At 52.3% G+C, this 21,333-nt stretch overlaps 1 protein-coding gene across 10 annotated transcripts; it reads right to left on the reverse strand.

Moving 5' to 3' along the window:
* Positions 1-1,286: 1,286 nt before the first annotated feature.
* On the reverse strand, positions 1,287-19,420 carry LOC122707875 (migration and invasion inhibitory protein). Of its 10 annotated transcripts, XR_006344943.1 has the most exons (12): positions 19,120-19,281; positions 17,338-17,521; positions 16,767-17,102; positions 16,247-16,328; positions 12,902-13,010; positions 12,762-12,814; positions 11,895-12,024; positions 11,644-11,740; positions 10,434-10,568; positions 10,031-10,137; positions 4,503-6,135; positions 3,163-3,762 (listed from the first exon to the last, which is right to left on the reverse strand). XR_006344943.1 is itself a non-coding variant. In XM_043923830.1 (11 exons), exons 2-10 carry the CDS (start codon positions 17,449-17,451, stop codon positions 10,048-10,050), a joined length of 1,146 nt encoding a protein of 381 aa, XP_043779765.1. In that variant the 5' UTR covers positions 17,452-17,521; positions 19,120-19,281; the 3' UTR covers positions 1,287-2,100; positions 10,031-10,047. The 10 variants fall into 10 exon arrangements, 9 of the variants coding, with proteins under 9 accessions (XP_043779765.1, XP_043779760.1, XP_043779761.1 ...); XM_043923830.1 differs by lacking the exons at positions 3,163-3,762; positions 4,503-6,135 and adding an exon at positions 1,287-2,100; XM_043923825.1 differs by lacking the exon at positions 4,503-6,135.
* Between the last annotated feature and the right edge of the window lie 1,913 nt (positions 19,421-21,333).

Here is a 21,333-nt window from a genome sequence, read left to right on the forward strand (position 1 = left end):
ATCTGCCAATGTAGAGGACACAGGTTTGATCCCTGGTTCAAGAAGATTCCATATGTGTTGGGCCAACTAAGCCCGTGTGCCATGACTACTGAGCCTAAGCTCTAGAGCCCAGGAGCCACAACTACTGAAGCCCTCTGGCCCTAGAGCCTGTGCTCAGCAACAAGAGCAGCCACCGCAGTAAGTCAGCACACCGCAAGGAAGAGTAGCCCCCACTCTCTGCAGCTAGAGAAAACCCATGCAGCCATGAAGACCCAGCACAGCCAAAAATAAATAAATAAAATTTATTTTAAAAAAATGAAGCCCAAGCCAGAACAGCTCTGGGATGCAGGGCTCACAGGTGGGGGCTGGACAGGTTCCCCCAGCTCCTTTCCACCTCCCCAAGCCCGGCAAGGAGTTTCCTGGCACAAAGGGTATCTTAGTCTCCTTGGACCGTCATGACAAAGGCTTACAAACTGCGCAGCCTAAACAACAGAAACATACTGTCTCACAGTCCAGGGGGCTGGAAGTCTGAGGTGTGTCAGCCAGGCTGGGTCCTTATCAGGCCTTTCTCCTGGGCTTGCAGATGGAATACCCCTGCCCTTCAACAGGCCCCCCGCCCAGCAAGGCGAGAAGATCCAATGAGCCCAGCAGGGCCTCACTGAGAGGCACAGGAAGGTTCAGGCCGACAAGCTGGCTCCCTGAAAGCTGGTTTCCAGGGGTGATGAAGGTCAAGGAGAGCCCACAGCCAGGCAGGGAGGCCATGGACAAGTCAAGTTTGCGCAATAATCCCTGAAGGAGGAGGCAGATGGAGGCTTGTGTAAACCCCACACCCACAGCCACTATCTTCCAGGCTGTGTCCCATACCATCCCACGCCCCCAGACTTTGAACCCAAGGATTCCTGGAAGCCTTAATGGTTTCTAGGCCTGTGAGTCTTCTGCAGAAGCATTCTCACCCACCACCCACCCAACCCTCCCAGACCTGCAGGCCCACAGGAGTCCATGCCAGCAGGGACACTCGGGCAGAGATCATCATCAGTCATTCACTGGAGGAAGTCCCTAGAATTTCCCCTCTCACCCTCTCTCAATTCTGTGTTTCAGGCCAGGTGAAGCAGACTGCCCCAAAAACAGGACTCCTATTTTGCAATATACAATGAGCCCTTGTTTTCATATAATACTCTCATATTTATGAAGCACTTACTAAGTGCCAGTTACTGTGCTGAGCATTTCATTACCCCACTGTCTCATTTACTCCTCTACACACCCCTGTATGTAGGTAGCATTACAACCATATATATATTTTTAAATTTTATTTATTTATTTTTGGCTGTGCTGGGACTTTGTTGCTGCGAGGGCATCTCTCCAGTTGCAGCAAGTAGGGGCTGCTCTTTGCGGCGGTGCATGGGCTTCCCATTGCAGTGGCATCTCTTGTTGCGGAACACAGGCTCTAGGGCGCCCAGGCCTGTTATTGCTGCTTATGGGCTCTAGAGCACAGGTTCAGTGGTTGCGGCGCAAGGGCTTAGTGGCTCTGAGGCATGTGGGATCTTCCTGGACCAGGAATCGAATCCGTGTCTCCTGCATCAGCCGGCAAATTCTTTACCACTGAGCCACCAGGGAAATCCTCCAACTTCCATTGTACGGACGAGGCTCAGAGAGGCTCACTGGCTTGCCCGGAACTGCAGGCCTCGGCTTAAGGTCCAGTCCTCTGTCCATGCAGCTGGCACTGACCCCACACAGACCTAGGAGGGTGCGCCTCCGCGCTGCAGGTAGACTTTGGCGAGAGGAGCCAGGGAAGTTTATCCAAGTTTGTTGGGAGTGGGAAGGATGGGCAGCTGGGTCTTCCTCTGGGCTGGGGTCTTCTGATCCTTCTGGTGCAGGAAGGATCCCCCTGCCCTGCACCAGATCTGGGACCTGGAAAATTCTCAAAGCTCTCTGCTTCCCCTTCCCTCCTGCTGAGATGTCACGGCTTCCAGAACAGTCTTGTCAGCTTGAGTGCTGGGTCCTTCCAGCGTTCTACCACACAGTAGGGCCTGGGGATCTCTTGAGTTTCAGGGGCTGTGTGAGGGGGTGTTTCTAGGGAGGGAGGGAGAAGCCTCATGGCCTCTGGCCACAGACAATGAGGACCTGAGGGAGAACACACTTGTGGTAAGGGCTCAGCCTGGTGCCACGACAGGGGGATGTCCCCAAAGACCACCTAAGCCACTGGCAGGCACCTATATTCATCACTGGGACCAACCTCATGCCACCCCCACCAGCCACAACATGATCCCTCGGGGCCTGGGCTTCCCCTCTTGACTTCCTGCACAGTCACAGCCCACCAACGTCACACCCTGGGGCGTCAGCCACGGGCAGGGCGCTGGTCGCCACAGCCCCACAGCTGATTTAAGCCCTCCGCCTCCCTGTGGGCAAAACCCTCAACCTGGAGAGCTGACCACCGGCACATTCGCTGCACGTGCTCTGAGCCCAGAAGGAAGAAGCAGAGGGAAGAGCCAGTCTTTCAATCAACCAACTTGATACTTTATTCCTGATTCCTTCTAACCTCCCAGGGGAAGGGGTGAGCCTGACTGAGTGAATTCAGAGAGGGCAGGCCCCTGTTCCCGTTAGAATGATGTTGGTCTCGTGACAGGGTGGGGTGGGGGACAGGAAGAGCTGATGACAATCATGAATCTTATCACCCTCTTCTCAGGCCAGCCCATGGGCAGCCCTCCGCCTGTCTAATCTCCTGTCCCTCTCTCTCCCTGGGACTATCACCCTGTATGCATGCTGAAATGAGCCAGAGGTGAGGTGAAGTGCCCAAAGGCACACGCTCATTGTTCTGTCACTCAGTCATGTCTGACTCTTGGTGACACCACGGGCTGCAGCACGCCAGGCTTCCCTGTCCATCACCAACTCCCAGAGCTTGCTCAAATCCATGTCCGTTGAGTCGGTGATGCCATCCAATCATCTCATCCTCTGTCATCCCCTTCTCCTGCCTTCAATCTTTCCCAGCATCAGGGTCTATTCCAATGAGTCAGTTCTTCACATCAGGTGGCAAAAGTATTGGAGTTTCAGCTTCAGCATCAGTCCTTCCAATGAATATTCAGGACTGATTTCCTTTAGGATTTACTGGTTTGATCTCCTTGCAGTCCAAGGGACTCTCAAGAGCCTTCTCCAACACCACAGTTCAAAAGCATCAATTCTTTGGCATTCAGCTTTCTTTATGGTCCAACTCTCACATCTGCACATGACTACTGGAAAAACCATGGCATTGACTAGATGGACCTTTGTTGGCAAAGTGATGTCTTTGCTTTGTAATATGCTGTCTAGGTTTTTCACACACAGTTAGGAAGCAGGATTTTCTATCCTTCAGCTTTACTGAATTTGTTCATAGTTCAAACAGCCTTTTTGTGGAGGCTTAAGGCTTTTCCATATATATTCTATAAATCTGCAAATAGACACAGTTTTACTTTTTCCTTTCCAACTCAGATGTCCCAAATGGGAGATGGAGGGGCTGTCTGAACCCCAGTCTCTTTGAAGTCACGCTCTGTGCCCCTCTCCAAGTCAGTCTTTCAATGCAGCTCCCCGGTTGGACCAGGTCTGACCCACAAGACTGGGGCAAGCCAAGTAGGAACTTTGGTTGCAATAAAATGTACATCCTCAGAATGTCAGGATGCTATGCTCAAAAGGCACCTGGAGAAATGATCCTGGAAAATCCTGTGCTTTATGTTTCTTGGGCCATGAACGGTCCACCTCCACAAGGCTGGAGAAGCAGAACTGGTCTCTCACCCCATCAAGGAGAACCACCTCCTACAAGGCAACCAGGAGATGTTTCTGTTCTTTGGGAAGTTGGAAGGCTCCCTTGGGGAGCCAGCTGGGGCTCATTTGTTTCCACATACTCCCTAATCTTCTCACCAAGGGCCTGGGACCCATAGCTGCTGGTGGTTGAGGAATATGTCACAGCTGTTCCCAGTCATTCCCTACCTCTCATCCAGGAGGTCAGAAACTCTACAGGGCTGGGTGGGGGTGGTACTAAGCAAGACCTCTGACAGTCTGCCTGAGACACAGGACAACATGGCGTACAGAAAACCAGGAGCAGTTATAGAAGCAACCGAGCAGCCCTGGAGCCACATTCCTGGGACACTCTCCACGTTCCTGTGCTGCATGGCCTCCGTCTTCCTAAGACCTGGGGACTCATCCACTCATCCATCAAACACCTGTTTACTGCGTGCCCGTCACATGCCACATACCAAGCTCGGGGGGAGCTGAAATCAAGGCAGGCCCTGCTCCTGCCCTCGAGGAACTTTACAGTTGAGCGTAACGGGACAGGATGGGGATGCAGAGGTGGGACCTGACTCAGGTGCCTCGGCCAATCCCGTGGGGTCAGGGGAGGGCTCTGAGGAGCAGACCTGGAAGTTGAGGCCCGAGGAGGAGTTTGGGGGATAGAGAGAGCTCTGAGCAGAGGGAACAGAACAGGGTGGATGAAGGCCCAGGAGAAGCCAACAGGTTTAAGAGCCAGAAAAAAAGCTTCAGCAGGGCTGGAGCCTCACCTGGGAGGGATGTGAGACAGAGAAGGGGGAAGCAGAGGTCAGATCTTGCTCCAGCATTCTTCCTGGCACTTCCTCCATGTGTGGGCTCACTGCAGTCCCAGCACAGGGAGGGGGGCTCCACGGGAAGTGACCCTGTTGTCTGCTTCACCACTGTGTCCTCAGAGCCTGGCACAGCGCCTAGCACAGGAGCTCGATGTATGTGTGGTGAATGAATTAATGAGAGAACGAATGAACCAATGGCCAGTGAGAGTCTGTGTCTCTGCTGTGACACAGCCAGACTCCCCTGTTCCTATTTCTAAATGACTGACGTCAATTTTGGAAGATACAAGGGATCTTCAGACTTCCCAACCTGGAGATCCAGCGAAGGGACTGGGACTCGCCAGGGAGTGTGACTTTGAAATCCTATGTGGGGCCTAGAACCTTCACAACAGCATCATCAACTCAATGGACGTTAGTCTGAGCAAACTCCAAGAGACAGTGAAGGACAGGGAAGCCTGGAGTGCTGCAGTCCATGGAGTCACAAAGAGTTGGACATGACTGAGCAACTAAACAACAAAAAAGATGATCTTGCTTTTTTCCTTTGGGATTTATGCCAACAAACAATGACACTATTATTAAGCATGTAAGGTGTCCAACCACAAGAGTCCTTTGGTTTGGAGAAATGAAAGCATCCTTCCCATTGCCTTTAGGGACTTTCCATGTGGTTCAGTGGTAAAGAATCTGCCTGCCAATCCAGGACACCTGGGTTTGATTCCTGGGTCAGGAAGATCCCCTGGAGAAGGAAATGGAAACCCACTCCAGCATCCCTGCCTGGGAAATCCCATGGACAGAGGATCCTGGCAGCTACAGTCCATGGGATCACAAAGAATCAGACACAACTGAGTACACAACTCTTCTCCTCTCCCGTCACCTTCATGATGTAAATGGGAGACCAGGCTAGAGGGAAAAGCCAGATCCTGAAATACAGTTTAGCCACTAGCTTTGAGAAAACAGGAGGAAAAAAAAAAGTTCCAACTAAGAGGAAAATACCACCTCTGCTTAAATTCTAGCAGGGGAGAGGGAGACACTGAAGCAATGAACTTCATGGGTAGCAATTTAATAACATATAAAGGGGACTTCCTTGGCAGTCCAAGGGTTAGGACTCCATGCTTCCATGGCAGGGGGCATGACTTCGATCCCCAGTTGGGGAACTAAAATCCTGAATGCTGTACATCACAGCATGGCCAAAAAAAATTTAAAAAAGGAAAACACACAAGGGCTGGGATGGAGGAGTACAGGAAAGTGCAGTGTGTGATGGGGTGGATGCATCTGGGGGTCCAGGGGTTCAGGGAAGGCCCTCGTGAAAGAAGAGACTCTCCAGCTGAGATGCACACCTGGAAGGGGTAGAGGAAGGGGGACAAGAAGGGATCTGGACATCCCCTAGGGAGGGAGGGACAGCCTGGAAGAATCAGGAATGGCTTGCCTGTTCCTGGGAGGACAGAAGTGACTGTGCTGGGGTGCAGGTGAGTGAGGCAGAGCTGGAGACGTGATGCTCTGTGCAGGGCCTCTCTCCCTGTGATCTTCATCCTTGGGGTCCCTCAGGTTTGAAAAAGCCTGTTCCCCAGCCTGCTCATTCAGAGTTGATCTGGAGCGGCTGTGTGGGCAAGACAGAAGCCAGAAACCTTCTAAATGTTCAAAGGAACGGTCCTTCCAGAGAAACAACTGGCCCTGATGACTTAACAGCCTAGCACTGCAGTCTGGACTTTTATGGGAGAGAAATATTTCTATCTCATTCAAGCTGTTGCTCTTCTGGGTTGGCTAAACTTAGACGGTGATCTCAGCTGTCTATGTTGTCATTTTGTTTGACAGAAGGTTTCCAGATTCTCTTCTCCCTCCGGCCAAAGTATTTCTAACAAAACCGCTGACTCCCACAGGCTCTCTATTCTTTTTAAATATGATTTATTTTGATTACTGAATTTTCTGGCCCTTTCTTACTTTTGCACCAGATGAGTACCTTACTTGCCTCACTCTAATGTCTAACTCTGGGTTTCACCAGGTGGCATATATGTCTAAGCGCGTGCTTAATTTTTTTTTAAATTATGATTTGCTTATTTATTTGGCTGCATTGGGTCTTAGTTGTGGCAAACAGGATCTTTATTGCATCATGCAGAATCTTTTCATTGCACCCTTCGGGCTCAGCAGTTGCAGTTGCTGGGCTTGGTTAGCCCTCGGCATGTGGGATCTTAGTTCCCCGACCAAAGCGGATTCTCCCCCACCATGGAAATCCCACAGGCTTTCTTGAATTAAAATCACATGTGGGAAAACAAGAACAACAACAAAAAAACCAATCCAACTCAAAACTGGGCAAAGGACTTAAATAGGCATTTCTCCAAATAAGATAGACAAATGGCCTCTAAGCTCACCATCACTAACCATCATCAGGGAAATGCAATCAAAACTACAATAAACAAGATACGTCACACCCACTGGGATGGCTATTATATAAAAAAAAAAAGGCAGAAAATAACTGTTAGTGAGGATGTGGAGATATTGGAACCCTTATGCACTGCCAGTGGGAATGGAAAATGGTGTAGTGGCTCCTCTGAAAACAGTATAGCAGGTCCTCAAAAGATTAAACACAGAATGATCCTACGATCCAGCAATTCCTCTTCTAGGTTTATACCCTAAAGAATTGAAAGCAGGGATTCAGAGAGACATTTGTACACTCATGTTCATAACAGCATTATATATAATAACAAAAGGTGGAAGTGACTCAAAGGTACATCAGTAGATGGATGGATAAACAAGATGTGGTCCATCCATACAACGAAATACTTTGCAGTCTTAAAAAAGGCAGGAAATTCTGACGCTTTACAACATAAACCTCAAGGACATTATGCTACATCAAAGAAGCCAAAAAAGGAACAAAAAGACAAATACTGCATGATTTCACTTGGATGAGGTAACCTAGTCAATTCATAGAGATGCAAAAGAATAATGGCTGCCAGAAGCTGGCAGGCGGGGATGGAGAATGAGTGTTTAATTGGAGCTCTGCTCAGATGATAGAGAATCTGCCTGCAGTGCAGGAGACCTGGGTTCATTCCCTGGGTCAGGAAAATCCCCTGGAGAAGGGAATGGCACCCCACTCCAGTATTCTTGCCTGGAGAATTCCATGTACAGAGGAGCCTGGCGGGCTACAGTCCATGGGGTCGCAAAGAGTCAGACACAACTGAGCGATTAACACTTTTACTTTTCCTTTCTGGTTTTGCAAAAAGAAAAAAATTCTGGGGATGGTTGGTGCTGAAAGCTGCAAAAAGTGTAAATGGACGTTAGGGCCACTGAATTGCACATATAAATGTGGTAAACTTTGTGTTTTGGGTTTTTTTGGCTGCAGTAGATTTTTGTTGCTGCAGGCAGCTTTCCCTAGTTGTGGCAAGCGGGGGCTGCTCTTTGTTGCGGTGCTCAGGCTCCTCCTTGCAGTGGCTTCTCTTGTTGCAGGGCGTGGGCCCTATGGTGGGCCAGCTTCAGTAGTTGCAGTTCCCAGGCTCTAGAGTATAGGCTCAGTAGTTGTGGTACATGGCTTTAGTTGCTCCAAGGCATGTTGAATCTTCCAGGAGCAGGGATTGAACAATGACCCTGGTATTAACAGGCAGATTCTTATCCACTAAACCACCAGAGGGGCTTCCCAGGTGGCACTAGTGGTAAAGAACCTGTCTGCCAATGCAACAGACATAAGAGATGCGGGTTTGACCCCCAGGTCGGGAAGATCCCCTGGAGGAGGGCATGGCAACCCATTCCAGTATTCTTGCCTGGAGAATTCCCATGGACAGAGGAGCCTGGCGGGCTACAGTCCGTGGGGTCGCAAAGTCAGACACAACTGAAGCGACTTAGCACACACACACACGGACCACCAGGGAAGTTCCTGTTATGTTACGTTTTATACAACTGAAAATAAATTTTTAAAAAATTGATTTAAAAAAATTACATGTGGAAGAGACTTCATTTCTTCAGGTACTGGAATCAAGTGGCAAACCATGACCTGCTGCTCAAAGTGCCCACAGACACATATGCATGATCACAGAGGCATTTGGACTTGAAAGTCTATGGAAGGGATATGCGCTGGCCAGGTAGCCCTGTGCCCACCACTCCCAGGCACCTTACCTGCCTGTCTATGGAAGCACTGGAGGTTGGAACTCCAGACGGAGTGAGGGAAGACTCAAGCGAGAGTTTGTATTGCCTGTTATTGTTGCCAATGGCTTGGAAGGTCTGTGTGTCCGTCTTGCAGCGATAGAGCTGGTGAAGTCATGACGTAGAGGACAGTAACACTCACCCAGTATACCATGCGCCCCTTCATGTCCCGACTCCACGTGACTAGTTCTGTCCAATGTACCACAAGCAGAAGTGACCTGTGTCATTTCTGGGCTGAAGCCACCAGTGGAGCCACCACTGGTCTGGGTCCCCAAAAGGCAATGTCAAAACAGAGGCCCCACTGTGACCCATGACAAACAGGTAGTGTGAGCAAGTCAGCAAGAAATAAGTATGTCAGACCACTGTAATCTGGGAATTAATTTGTTGCTGTGGCATAACCTCACTTACCCTAATACATGTGCTGTGACTGACGGGGAAAGGTTTTCTCAGCTTCACAAGCTCCAGGTGGGAGCCACAGACCACAGCCCTAGTTCCACCCCTCAAAGCTAGAAACCTCAGAAAAAGCACATGCCTTCCCTGGGCCTAGGTTCCCCAGCTACTCCATTTTTATCCTACAAATTAGAAAATTCCTATTATTCAACATATGGGGGAAAGACAGGTGCTGCTTACTAATTCAGGAGGGCAGAGGTGAGCTGCTTGCCTCTGACTTGAACCCTCCTGGCCTTTTGTTTCCCCAGGGATCCCTGCTGGGGTTCTGAATCATCCCTGGTTTCTAGGATTGGGCTTGAGATGGAAACAAGGAGCCACTGGACCCAGGAACTTTAAGAGTATCCCTTTATCACTGGACCCCGGTGTCAGGGGTCAAGAGGGGTCAAGTGGGGGTTATTCACTCCCCACTGTCACAGCTTCAGCCTCATCTACAGGGGCTGGCCTGAGACCCCAAGCCCCTTGCTGAGGGGGCCTTTTAATGCTGACCTTGACCCCAGCCTGCTTTGGGGACCCTCACCCCCCAAAAGAGCCACACTCAGTGCTGGATCCACCCCACCCAGAGCACGCTGTCAAGAGGTGTCCTTCCCCAAATGAGGAGGGCCAGGCTGAGGCCAGGGCATCTCCAAGGCTCTGAGGGCATCGGCAGGACAGACCCGGCACATGTGGGAATCTGGGGCTGCAGGGAGCACTGAGCTTTACTTACAAATGTGTCACAGAATCCCCTCACCCCAACCCCAGGGTCCCCTTCTGTGTCCCCAGGAAGGAGACAGGCCGGGGCCCACCCACTGGCCCAGCCTAGGAAGGAAGGTGGGACCTGAGTCCAACTCCAGCGAAGACTGGGCAAGGCTCCCCTCTCGTGGGCACCCCTGCCAGAGGGGAGAAGCTGAAATGATGGCAGGAGCACCGCTCACCTCCAACTGGCCAGTCCTCAGGGCTTCGGCCGGGGTGAGCGGGGCCGGGGCATGGAGGAGGGTTCTGACCAGATCAGGGTGGGGAGTGGGACCCGCGTTGGCACAGCCTAGGGAATGAAGAGAAAGATGTCAGAGGGGGCCTCTTTGGAATGGGTCCCCCCCACATCCAGCCTCATCCCCTTCTGGATCTCAGAGTTGGGGTCAGCTTCGAGGGCACGGCCGGGTAGCCAGCGGGGAGCAATGGAGACTGGAGAGGTGCCGGTGGTCAGGGCCAGGGAGATGGGAGCCCACAGAGAGAGGCTTCCAGGTTCTGACTCCCCCAACCCCAATCCCTCCCTCAGAGACTCTGCAGTCCCCACTCTGCTCCAAGGTGTCTGCCCCTCCCAGGGCACCCTGGACGTACCAGGTAAGGAGAGCCGGTGGCTGATAGCTTCTGATGGTGGGCCTCAGGGGAGACACTGGACCAGAGGTCCAGGCTCTTGGGGGCTGAGCTTTCCTCTGACTTCGGAGGGATAATGTCCCAGCCCAGCAGGCAGTGCTGTGGAGAGCAAGGGGCTAAGGCGCCTGGCTGGGGGCACGGCTCCCCACTAACCAGACAAACCCAGGGAGGAGCTGCACCTCTCCTCCGGGACTGGCAGTCTCCTCTAGGACAGGGCTGTGTCCCCCATGAAGGTGAAGGGACCCCCCCAAACAATCACAGTGTCCCCCACAACTGAGGCTCCCCCAGGGCAGAGGTCTGTATCCACCACTGTTCCCCCAGGCCTCCCTTTCCTAATCCTGTGGACCCAGACCACAGATGGGCGGAGGGAAGGCCATGGATGCTGATGGACCTGGCACATCCTGTGTGCCAGGCTCTGTTCCAGGCCCGACAAGTACTGACGCACTGACCTGGCCCCCGCCCACCCCATAAGCCTGAGGACAGTACACTGGACCCATTTTACAGATGAGCAAACTGACTTTCCTCAGTACTCCTTCTCCTCGCTTCCACCCCAGCATCCCCGGCCTCAACTGGGAATGAGTGGGGTCCCCACTGACCCCTGTCCTACCCAGGAGACCCAAAGGCTGGCTCTATGGGGGAGGCATCATGGAAGTATAAGACCCCAAGTTCCACCTGGCTGATCACAGACAAGGCACTTCCCCTCTGCCTCAGTCTCCTCATCTGTAAACTGGAATAACAGCAGGACCTGCACTCTCTGGAGAAGGAAATGGCAACCCACTCCAGTATTCTTGCCTGGAGAATCCCATGGACAGAGGAGCCTGGCAGGCTACAGCCCATGGGGTCGCAAGTATCGGACTACACCACCACCACTGCATTCTCTGTTGCGTGACCCACAAGGTAACCCCCCTGAGGCTGTGCACACAGCACACAAGGGCATGAGCAATCAGACCCATCTGCGCTATCAGCTCATGGCAGGCGGGGGGTGGGGGGCCTGGCCTCCCCCAGGAAACAGGCACAGCACAGGCGATGCGAGCGGCCTGGTCTGAACTCCAGACTAGGGTCCTTGAGCCCAGCCTCGCTGTGTGGCTCTAGGACAGTCCCTGGCCCTCTCTGGGCCTCAGGACACATCCGAAGACCTGGGCCAGACAGGGGGCAGCCCCAGTCCCATCCTCACCCGGGGCAGCGCCAGCGTGTCGGAGGCGTCGAAGCTCTTCCGCCGGTGGATGCGGTGTTGGTGTGGGGGATCCAGGACGGACAGTGGGAGGCTCACCCTGGGGGCGGTGACAGTGCGGGCACTCCTGCAGGTCTCTCCAGGCTGCAATGGCCCAACCTGCACCCCCTCGAGACCGCGGGCCCCAGGCTCTGCTCCCCTCTGCCGCTGCCCCTGTGACTCCCATGGGTGTCCTGCCCACTCGGGCCACTCACCTGACCTGCACTGGCTCCGCCAGGGTCCCTGCACCCCGCTGGTCCCGTGGCTTCCTGCACAGGCGGCAGGGGGTGCCAGGATCCGCAGGTACCAGAAACAGGCGCCGGTTGACACGGTAACAGTACACGCCTGTGAGACCCGAGAGGAGCAGAAGTCCCTCCTCAGCTGGGGAACCTAGACCCCCTGGACTCCAACAGGCCCACCAACCCCTGCACAGCCCCAGTGGCCACATCCACAGGCCCGCCCACGTGTACACGAAGCGTGCACACATACACGTGCTCACACAGAACCACGCCGAGCACCGCTTTCTACTCAAGCATGACACACATGTGCACACGTGCTGGCATCTTCATACATTCAAATGTCATCTGTGCAAACACAGAGCACTGCTTCATATAGTCACATTTGTGGACATATACGGTGTGTTTATACTTGTAATCACACACACACAGTGCACACACATGTATGTCCACATGAACACGCCTCATACACACAGGTACATACATGGATACAAACACTGTACGCTGCACGTACAAACCCACAATATAGACTCAGATGCTCACGTAACTGAGCCGGAACCCCCCCACCTCAGATGACCCACATGCAGAGAGGAGAGGAAGGGGGTGGGGGGCATGTGGGAAACAAGGCAGCTGGGGAGGCTGGCAGTGAGTGCACAGGGCTGGCCCCACTCCCCATGAGGCCAGGCCTCAGCTCAGCCCCACCTCCTCAGCTCAGCCCACCCCCAGGGGAGGGCTCACCATCCCGTCGGGACACCAGGCTCCCTCCCTGAGTCCTCAACACTCAGCTGCCTCCCCAGGCCCCCAGGACTTGGCTGGGCTCTGGGGTAACCAAGTGTTTACACTCACATTCGTGGTCCCCCTCCACAGCATCACCTTCCTGCAGGCCTAGGAACCGGGGTCTGTGAGGGCGAGAGGGTGAGCAGGACAGGGCGAGAGGGCAAGCCGGCCTGAGCCTCCCTGCCCACCGTGTGCCTGCCCCTGCTCACTCAGGGTCACTGCAAATACACTCCTCCTTGTTGGCTTCCCGGAACTTCTGCAGCTTCGAGAAGAAGGCCTCAGGCTTGCTGGTGACAGGAAAGGTGTTGTCCAGGGACCCTGGGGGGACAACGCACAAAGAAGCTGCTGTGAGGCCAAGACTCAGGGGGTGCTCAGCACTGGCACCCCAGGCCACTGAGTCACGTACAGATCTGGAGGGGTCCCTCAACTCACGTGACACATGCATACCCAATCGTCTGTGCAAAAAGTATCTATAGAGCGCCTGCTACAAGCCAGACACTGTCTCACGTGCTGGGGAAAGAACAGCAACCTAGACAAAGCCCCCGCCCTTTTGAGGCTTACATTCTAATGTGGCCACAAACCAGTTGCTAAAGAAACCTGGGATACAATGGGGAAAGGTGACACCTATCAGGAAGTGAGAGAGAGAGTCAGGAAACTGAGCTTGGAGGGCAGAGGGGACAGAGGGAGCTTCCCTGAGGACGTGACACCTGAGTAGAGACCTGATGAGGGAGGGAAGGAGCCATAGGGACATCCCAGGCAGACAGAAGAGCAAATGCAAAGGCCCTGGGGCAGGTGTGTGCTGGTACACTGGAGTTACACTCAGAAGGTGAAATGGGCAGAGCGGTGAGAGTGGAGGAGATGTGACTGGGAAACCGCTGATGGGTTTGGGGACAAGGAGTGATACGATCACATTAGCCATGTACTTTTAGAGTATTCCTCTTCTTGCTGCAGCAAGGTGAGAAGAAGCAGGCATAGCAGTTAGGGGACTACTGCAGGCATCCTGGTGGAGACAAGACGGTGAATTCTAGAAATATGTTGAAGGCAGGGCTACGAGGATGTATGTATTGGAAAGGAGAGGAAAAATCAAGGCTGATCTCCAGATTATGGCCATTAGCACCATGAACAGAGCTGCCGCCAATAGACATAGGAAAAACTGCGGGAGGGTGGACCAAAAGCTGTGGAAGTCAGGACCTTGATTTTGGACCTGAGATTTGTTTAGGACACCTAGTGAACCAGGCAGAGAAGAAGGTCAGATACACAAGTCTGGAATTCAGAGGAGCAGCATGGGTTAAGTGGGTGAGAAGAGGGCGAGGAGAGTCTTAACACTGATGGGGCCTAGGGAGTTTGGAGGTTGGAACAAGAAAGCAGATCTGGCAGAGGAAACTGGATGTAGCTGCCAGGGAAGTGGGGAAGAGCCAGGGGGGTGCCCAGGTTTGGAAGCCAAGGGAAGAAAGAGCTTCGGGGAGGGAAGAGGGAGTGGCCACTGTGTCTATGCTACTCAGGGGCCAAAAAGTGTGTGGACTGAGAACTCAGCTGGCAGCTGGTAACGCAGTGGTCACAGCTAACCTGGGGTGGTGTCAGGGACTAAAGCCTGATCTTAAGAAAAAGTCAGGGAGAGAAACTGGAGATGGAGAATCAAGATGGCCTTTAGAGTTTCATGATAAAGAAAAGCAAAGAACACGGGTGTTAACTAGAAACAGGAGGGGAAGTCACAGTCTTAATCAGTTCTCATTAATACTCCCAGCTTTACCCCAACCGGATGTGAGACTTTGCTAAGCTTTTCAGTCTCTTGGCCCTCAGCCTTCTCATCTGTCAATGGGGACAGTAACACTACCCACCTGATCAGATGATTGTGAAGAGTCAAGAAGTTAATGGTAGGAAAGCTCTTGGGACAGGGCCCAGCACAGGACAAGCGCTCCGTGAAATCAGTTCTCATTAATACTTCCCTGTGTTCATACGCGGACAGAGCAGAATCATGGTGGAGGGAGGACAGGAGAGAATTACAGGAAGCAAGAGCTTTGGGAATCAAGAAGGAATGGGGCCAAGCACACAAATGCACAGACAGGCTGCAGACAGGAGCTCAGAAAGGAGGAGAGAGGTGCACACGGACACAGGGCAGGGACGGGGCAGGCGCCTCCGCTTTCCCAGAGACAAGAAGCAAGGCGGTGAGCTGGCAGACAGGGACTATGTCCCCACCTCCACAGGGGCCCAGCAGCCACACAGAGCCCCTGCCTTGGCAGGAACTCAGCCTCTCCGTGCGTCAGTTTCCTCCTTCATGAAAGTGAGGATCCAACAGTCCAAGCTCTGAAGACTGTCCACTCACTCCTTCAACCAGTGTTGGCTGAGGACCTACGGTGTGCCGGGCCCTATTCTAGGTTCACGGAACACAGCAACGAAAAGACAGCCAGGCCCTTGCTCCAACGGAGCTCATGAGCCAGACAAGAAACAAGCAAACAAGATGATTTCTGAGAAGGAATGAATGAAGAACACAACAGTAGCTGATGCCACAGGCAAGGATGCAGAGGCAGTGGTCCTACGACCTTGTGCTCGTGCAAGGCGCCTGCCATTTGAACTGAGTGCTCAGTGATGAAAAGGAACCAGCAGGTGTGAATCTGGGGAAGTGCATTCAAAGCAAAGGGAAGAGGGACTTGCATAGCAGTCCAGTGGTTAAGGCTCCATGCTTCCAATGCAGGGGGCATGGGTTCAATCCCTGGTTGGGGAACTAAGATCCCGTGTGCTGCACAACACCGCCAAAGCAAAGCAAACAGCAAGTGCAAAGGCAGGTGGCCATGAGCACACAGCTGGTTCAAGGATCAGCAAGGAGGCCAGCGAGGCTGGAGTGAAGAGTCAGAAGATAGATGGTTAGAGGTTATGTCACCGGGCCAGATCATACCTCAGAAGTCTAGATAAGGATTTTGGATTTTACTCTAAGTGCTAGCTTCCTAGGTGGTGCTAGTGGTAAAGAATCCACCTGCCCAATGCAGGAGACGTAAGAGACCTGGATTTGATCACTGGGTTGGGAAGATCCCCTGGAGGAGGGCATGGCAACCCATTCCAGTATTCTTGCCTGGTGAATCCCATGCACAGAGGAGCCTGGCGGGCTACATGGGGTCGCAAAGAGTGAGAGACAACTGAAGTGACTTAGCGTACACACTAAGTGCCAAGTATTCTGAATGACGTGATCCGATTCCCAGGTTTCAAAATTCATTCTGGCTGTTGAGTCAAAAATGGATGACAATGGGGTTGGAAAGAGGCCAGAGGCCATTCATCCAGGAGGCAACTGAGGTTGCTGGGGGAGTCAGGGAAAACGTAAAGAGATGATATACATACAGTTTCCCAGGGCCTGGCACACAATAAATGCCAAAAAAAATAAGGCAGCTCTCATTCATTCAACAAACACTCGGCGAACACCATCTCTGTGCTTTTCACTGTGCCAAGGGCCGAGGCAGAAGACGTGGTACTGAAGATTCTCCCACCTGGTGGGGGCTCAGGCAGGTGCACAAGCAAGCTAGGGCCCCCCACCCCCAATCTCCAGGCCCTAGGGAGGGCCACACCTGCAATCCAGTCATAGCCCAGGTAGGGTCTCAGGCGCCAGCTCTTCTCAGGCACTGGAGACTCCTTCTTGGTCACTCTTGGCTGAGGAGGGAGGCAAAGAGGGGCAAGGTTGTGCTAGCAGGCCCAGCCCAAAGGAGGCCCCACCTTGACGGGAGGAAAGGGGCTATGTCTTAACTTACACCCTGACGTAGGCCCCAGGGCTCAGCTGAGGACTTGGGGGCTGGAGGACAAGAGTTCGACCTCCCACTCCCCCCACCACGTGTGACTGTGAACAAGTCTGTCCTCTGAACCTAGGTCTTCCCATCTGCACAATGGGGCTGGTCACCTTCTTCCCAAAGTGCTCTCTGAAAAACTAACGGCCACAACTTATCAAGCACTCAGGCCAAGCAGGACATGACTCATAGCACCTCCCAAGAGCCTCTCACCCTGGAAGGGAGGTTGCCTGTGAGTGCATCTGTCAGAGGGGAAATTGAGGTTCGAGGAAGCCCCATCAATGGCTGCCCCACTCTCCCACATTACCTTAGACAACTTGCCCTGTTGAGCCAAGATGGACCTTAGGGCCTGGGCCTCCTGGGTTCCTGGACTGTCCAGCTCTGCTGAAAGCTCTGAGTCACTTGAGTCTGAGATGGCCAGTAAGGGAGCTGAATGGGGCCTCGGAGGGCCTGGGGACTCCTGATGTAGACATTTGGCAGGTGGGAGAGTGTTCATCCCAGAGCTGGCCTCGCCAGGCCAGTACCTATCACAGGGGTCACCAGGGTGGGCATCTTGTGGGCAGGAGGCTCTCGAGGAAACTGAGGACATCTCTTGGGATGATGGCATCTCTGAGTCATGGCTGCTGCTTGAGCCCAGGCTTGACTGGAACAGAGAGGCTGGGTCAGCAGCCATCCACCCAGCTGGCCTGCGTTAGGCATGAAGGCCAGCTCCTCATCCTTGCTCAGCCTCTGCCATACCTTCCCATGCTGGGCCTCACTCAGTTTTCTCATCATCAGTAAAATGGGCGCACTGCATAAGAGGACCTGGAAGGCCTTGATTCTGGCCTGAGGGTTAGGCAGCCCCTCTCTCACCCCAGGGACTTGGCCAAGGTGCTTACCTCTGAGGCTGCCTTGGCCACGGACCGCCGCACGGCATCCTGCCCGACCCACAGTTGCCTCAGGAGCTCCAGGTTGAGCTGCCGCAGCTGAACTAGGTCCCTGATCTCCACCATCCTGGGCTTTCCACAACAGATGTCACCAACTCCTGGACCACAGACTGCCCTCAGGGCTGGGTTCTCCTACCTGAAGCCAAGACAGAGAGCATGACAGCAATGAGGAGGCTGCCCTTCAGAGCCAGAGAGTCAAATCCCCACTCTGATATTCCCTAACTGGGAAACCTCGGGCAAGTTAATTAACCTCTCTGTGCCTCAGTTTCCTCATCTGCCAAACAGATGATAATGGCATCAACCTCATAAAACTGTTGTAAGGACTAAAGGAGGTAATGCATATTATATCTGGTGGTCCAGTGGTTAAGACTCCACACTTCCAATGCAAGGGGGCACGGATGGGTTCGATCCCTGATCAGAGAACTAAGATGCCACACTCAGACCCGCCAAAATATTTTTTAATTAGAAAAAAACCTTAGTATAATACCTGGCACACACAATGAGCACTCAATAAATGCTTATTATTGTTAAACTAGCCAGAGCATGTTTCCTGACATGTCGAAAGAGATTAATCTCTCCCCTTTAACAACCTCAACTATGAAATTATAACTAGTTTAATTTGTAGAAATCAACCCTGAATATTCATTGGAAGGACTGATGCTGAAGCTCCAATACTTTGGCCACCTGATGCGAAGAGCCGACTCACTGGAAAAGACCCTGATGCTTGGAAAGACTGAAGGCAGGAGAAGGATGAGATGGTTGGATGGCATTACCAACTCTATGGACATGAGTTTGAGCAAACTTTGGGAGATTGTGAAGGACTGGAAAACCTGGCGTGCTACAGTCCATGGGGTCACAAAGAGTTGGACATGAATGAGCGACTGAACAACACCTTAATTTGTAGTGGACAATTAGGACAATGTTTTACAAATGTAAAACATTATAACTTTCAAATTCAACACAAATCAAATTTCTGAAGGGACTCGTCCTTCTCTCCTGCCCTCCCTTCTTCTCTGTTTTTTTAAACAACTGAAGAAGTTCAGAGAAATTAAAATACTAGCCCCAAGTCACACTGCTTGTAGTGGCAGAGCCAGGATTTGAACCCAAATGTGGCTCCAGGGTCCATTATGACAACCTTTCCCCAAACAGTGTGGAGGGGGGCCTAGGAAGCCACCTCCTCATTCTCCAGCCTTTGGCCCCCCAGGGATCTGGGCTCAAGGACACACTGATGCCTCTGGAAGAGATTTCTGCCCTTAGGGGAAGAGGCTTCATCTTCTCTCTTGAGCTCCAAGCCCAGATTCCTCCAACTAGAAATTCAGTCTCCTCCAGTACACATGATCCTTTTCTAACACTGGGTCCAGTCAGATACCCTGCTCTCAGAAACCCTGCCCTGACCCCAGTCCTTCCACCCACACTCCTCACCTGTGGACCACACATATCCGGGCCCCCTCCTCAAGGCCCGGCTGCAAGGGCTAAAGCAGAGAGACCCGCCCCCTCACATACACCCACGCAGGGAAGGGAGGACAGTGGAGTTGCGAGTACAGCGGTGGGAGGTGCAAACAAGTGGGGAAGACAGCCTGATCCCGGTTCCCGCCCCCATCTGACTGAACGACTTTGGGCCTCCGTTCTCGCATATCGTTAAGGAGAGAAAACCTCTGACGGCGCTGACGGCGCTCTGGAAAGCCAAAGCTGCGCCAAGGCGACGGGAAGGCAACGTTCAAAAGAGAAACACACTGGGGCAGCGGCAGTGCAGCGGAACGCAGGGGCGGGACGTCCCCCCCGGCAATGGGAGACTCGGCCTCCCTCTTCTTTCCCATCGCGGGACCCGGACGCTCCGTGGAACTGCACGTGGAACAATCGGTCGAACCACTCCTCTCCAACCCCGGGGCCCGCCACTTCCGCACTCACCGATGGGAAGTAGGGGAATCAAGCGGCCTGCCGCATCCAGCGTTGCCCAGAGTTCCGCCAGGCCCACCCAACGCGTCACCAACTGGGGGCGGAACCTGATTCGGGCGCCCTGATTGGCCAGGCGTGGGGCGGAGCCGGGACGCTCCTGGGAGCGTTACTTCGCAGCAGAAGCGGCAGTTTCAACATTGGGGCGGGATTCAACGCTGATTGGTCAATTCCGAGACCAGGTACTAGGGTTCGAAATGGGGCGGGCCCCTAGAGGACGGGCTTCGATTGGTCCGGACAAGGCCTCGGTCTCTTTCTCGTTTGGTTGCGTCAGTTTTAGCTTCTCGACCCGGGAGGGTAAGTGGCGGCCAGTGACTCATGCTTTCATACTTTCTTTCATGTACTTATCTTGCCTGTTTTGTGCCGATAGACACTATACTAATAAGTACTTCAGTTCAGTTGCTCAGTCGTGTCCGACTCTTTGCGGCCCCGTGGACTGCAGCGCCTCAGGCTTCCATGTCCATCACCAACTCCCGGAGCTTGCTGAAACTCGTGTCCATCGAGTCAGTGATGCCATCCAACCAACTCATCCTCTGTCATCCCCTTCTCCTCCTGCCTTCAATCTTTCCCAGCATCAGGGTCTTTCCAGTGAGTCAGTTCTTCGCATCAGGTGGCCAAAGTATTGGAGTTTCAGCTTCAGCATCAGTCCTTCCAATGAATTTCAGGGTTGCTTTTCTTTAGGATTGACTGGTTTGATCTCCTCGCAGTCAAGGGACTCTCGAGAGTTTTCTCCAACACTACAGTTCAAAAGCATTAATTCTTCAGTGCTCAGCCTTCTTTATGGTCCAACTCTCACATCCATACATGACTATTGTTGGGAAAACCGTAGCTTTGACTAGATGGACCTTTGTCAGCATAGTAATGTCTCTACTTTTTAATATGCTGTCTAGGTTGGTCATAGCTTTTCTTCCAAAGAGCAAGCATCTTTTAATTTCATGGCTGCAGTCACCATCTGCAGTGATTTTGGAGCCCAAGAAAATAAAGTCTCTCACTGTTTCCATTGTTTCCCCATCTATGTGCCATGAAGTGATGGGACTGGATGCCATGATCTTAGCTTTCTGAATGTTGAGTTTTAAGCCAGCTTTTTCACTCTCCTCTTTCACTTTCATCAAGAGACTCTTTAGTCCCTCTTTGCTTTTGGCCATAAGGGTGGTATCATCTGCATATCTGAGGTTATTGATATTTCTCCCTGCAATCTTGATTCCAGCTTGTGTTTCATTCAGTTCAGCATTTTTCATGATGTACTCTGCATATAAGTTAAATAAGCAGGGTGACAATACATACCCTTTACGTACTCCTTTCCCAATTTTGAACCAGTCTGTTGTTCCATGTCCAGTTCTAACTGTTGCTTCTTGACCTGCATACAGATTTCTCAGGAGGCAGGTAATGTGGTCTGGTATTCCCATCTCTTGAAGAATTTTCCAGTTTGTTGTGATCCACACAGTCAAAGGTGTTAGAGTAGTCAATGAAGCAGAAGTAGATGTTCTTCTGGAATTCTGTTGCTTTTTCTACAATAAAACGGATGTTGGCAATTTGATCTCTGGTTCCTCTGTCTTTTCTAAATCTAGCTTGGGCATCTGGAAGTTCTCAGGTCACATACTGTTGAAGCCGCCCTTGGAGAATTTTGAGCATTACTTTGCTAGCATGTGAGATGATTGTAATTTGAATATTGTAATATTTGAACATTCTATTGAAAAATTTGAACATTCTTTGGCATTGCTGTTCTTTGGGATTGGAATGAAAACTGACCTTCTCCAGTCCTGTGGTCACTGCTGAGTTATCCAAATTTGCTGGCATATTGAGTGTGGCACTTTCACAGCGTCATCTTTTAAGATTTGAAATAGCTCATCTGGAAGCAGGAAAGAATTATGAGAAGTCTCTGCCTGGAGGAGAGGGAGGTAGCCCGTGGGTAAGATATGAACACAGATAGCTATGATCCAGTCTGTGAAATATGGGCAAGTTTATATGGCATGCCTACTTTATGACAGGTATTTT

This window comes from Cervus elaphus, chromosome 14, assembly GCF_910594005.1.
Source record: "Cervus elaphus chromosome 14, mCerEla1.1, whole genome shotgun sequence".
NCBI lineage: Eukaryota > Metazoa > Chordata > Mammalia > Artiodactyla > Cervidae > Cervus > Cervus elaphus.

Bases quoted from the DNA above. Each gene is read 5' to 3' on its own strand.
- LOC122707875 (XM_043923830.1), bottom strand. From the start codon at position 17,451: ATGGTGGAGATCAGGGACCTAGTTCAGCTGCGGCAGCTCAACCTGGAG. The intron at 16,329-16,766 runs GTAATGTGGGAG...CTCCCTCCTCAG, and splicing joins AACAGGGCAAGTTGTCTAAG to CCAAGAGTGACCAAGAAGGA. The intron at 10,138-10,433 runs GTACGTCCAGGG...TTCATTCCCTAG, and splicing joins CCACCGGCTCTCCTTACCTG to GCTGTGCCAACGCGGGTCCC.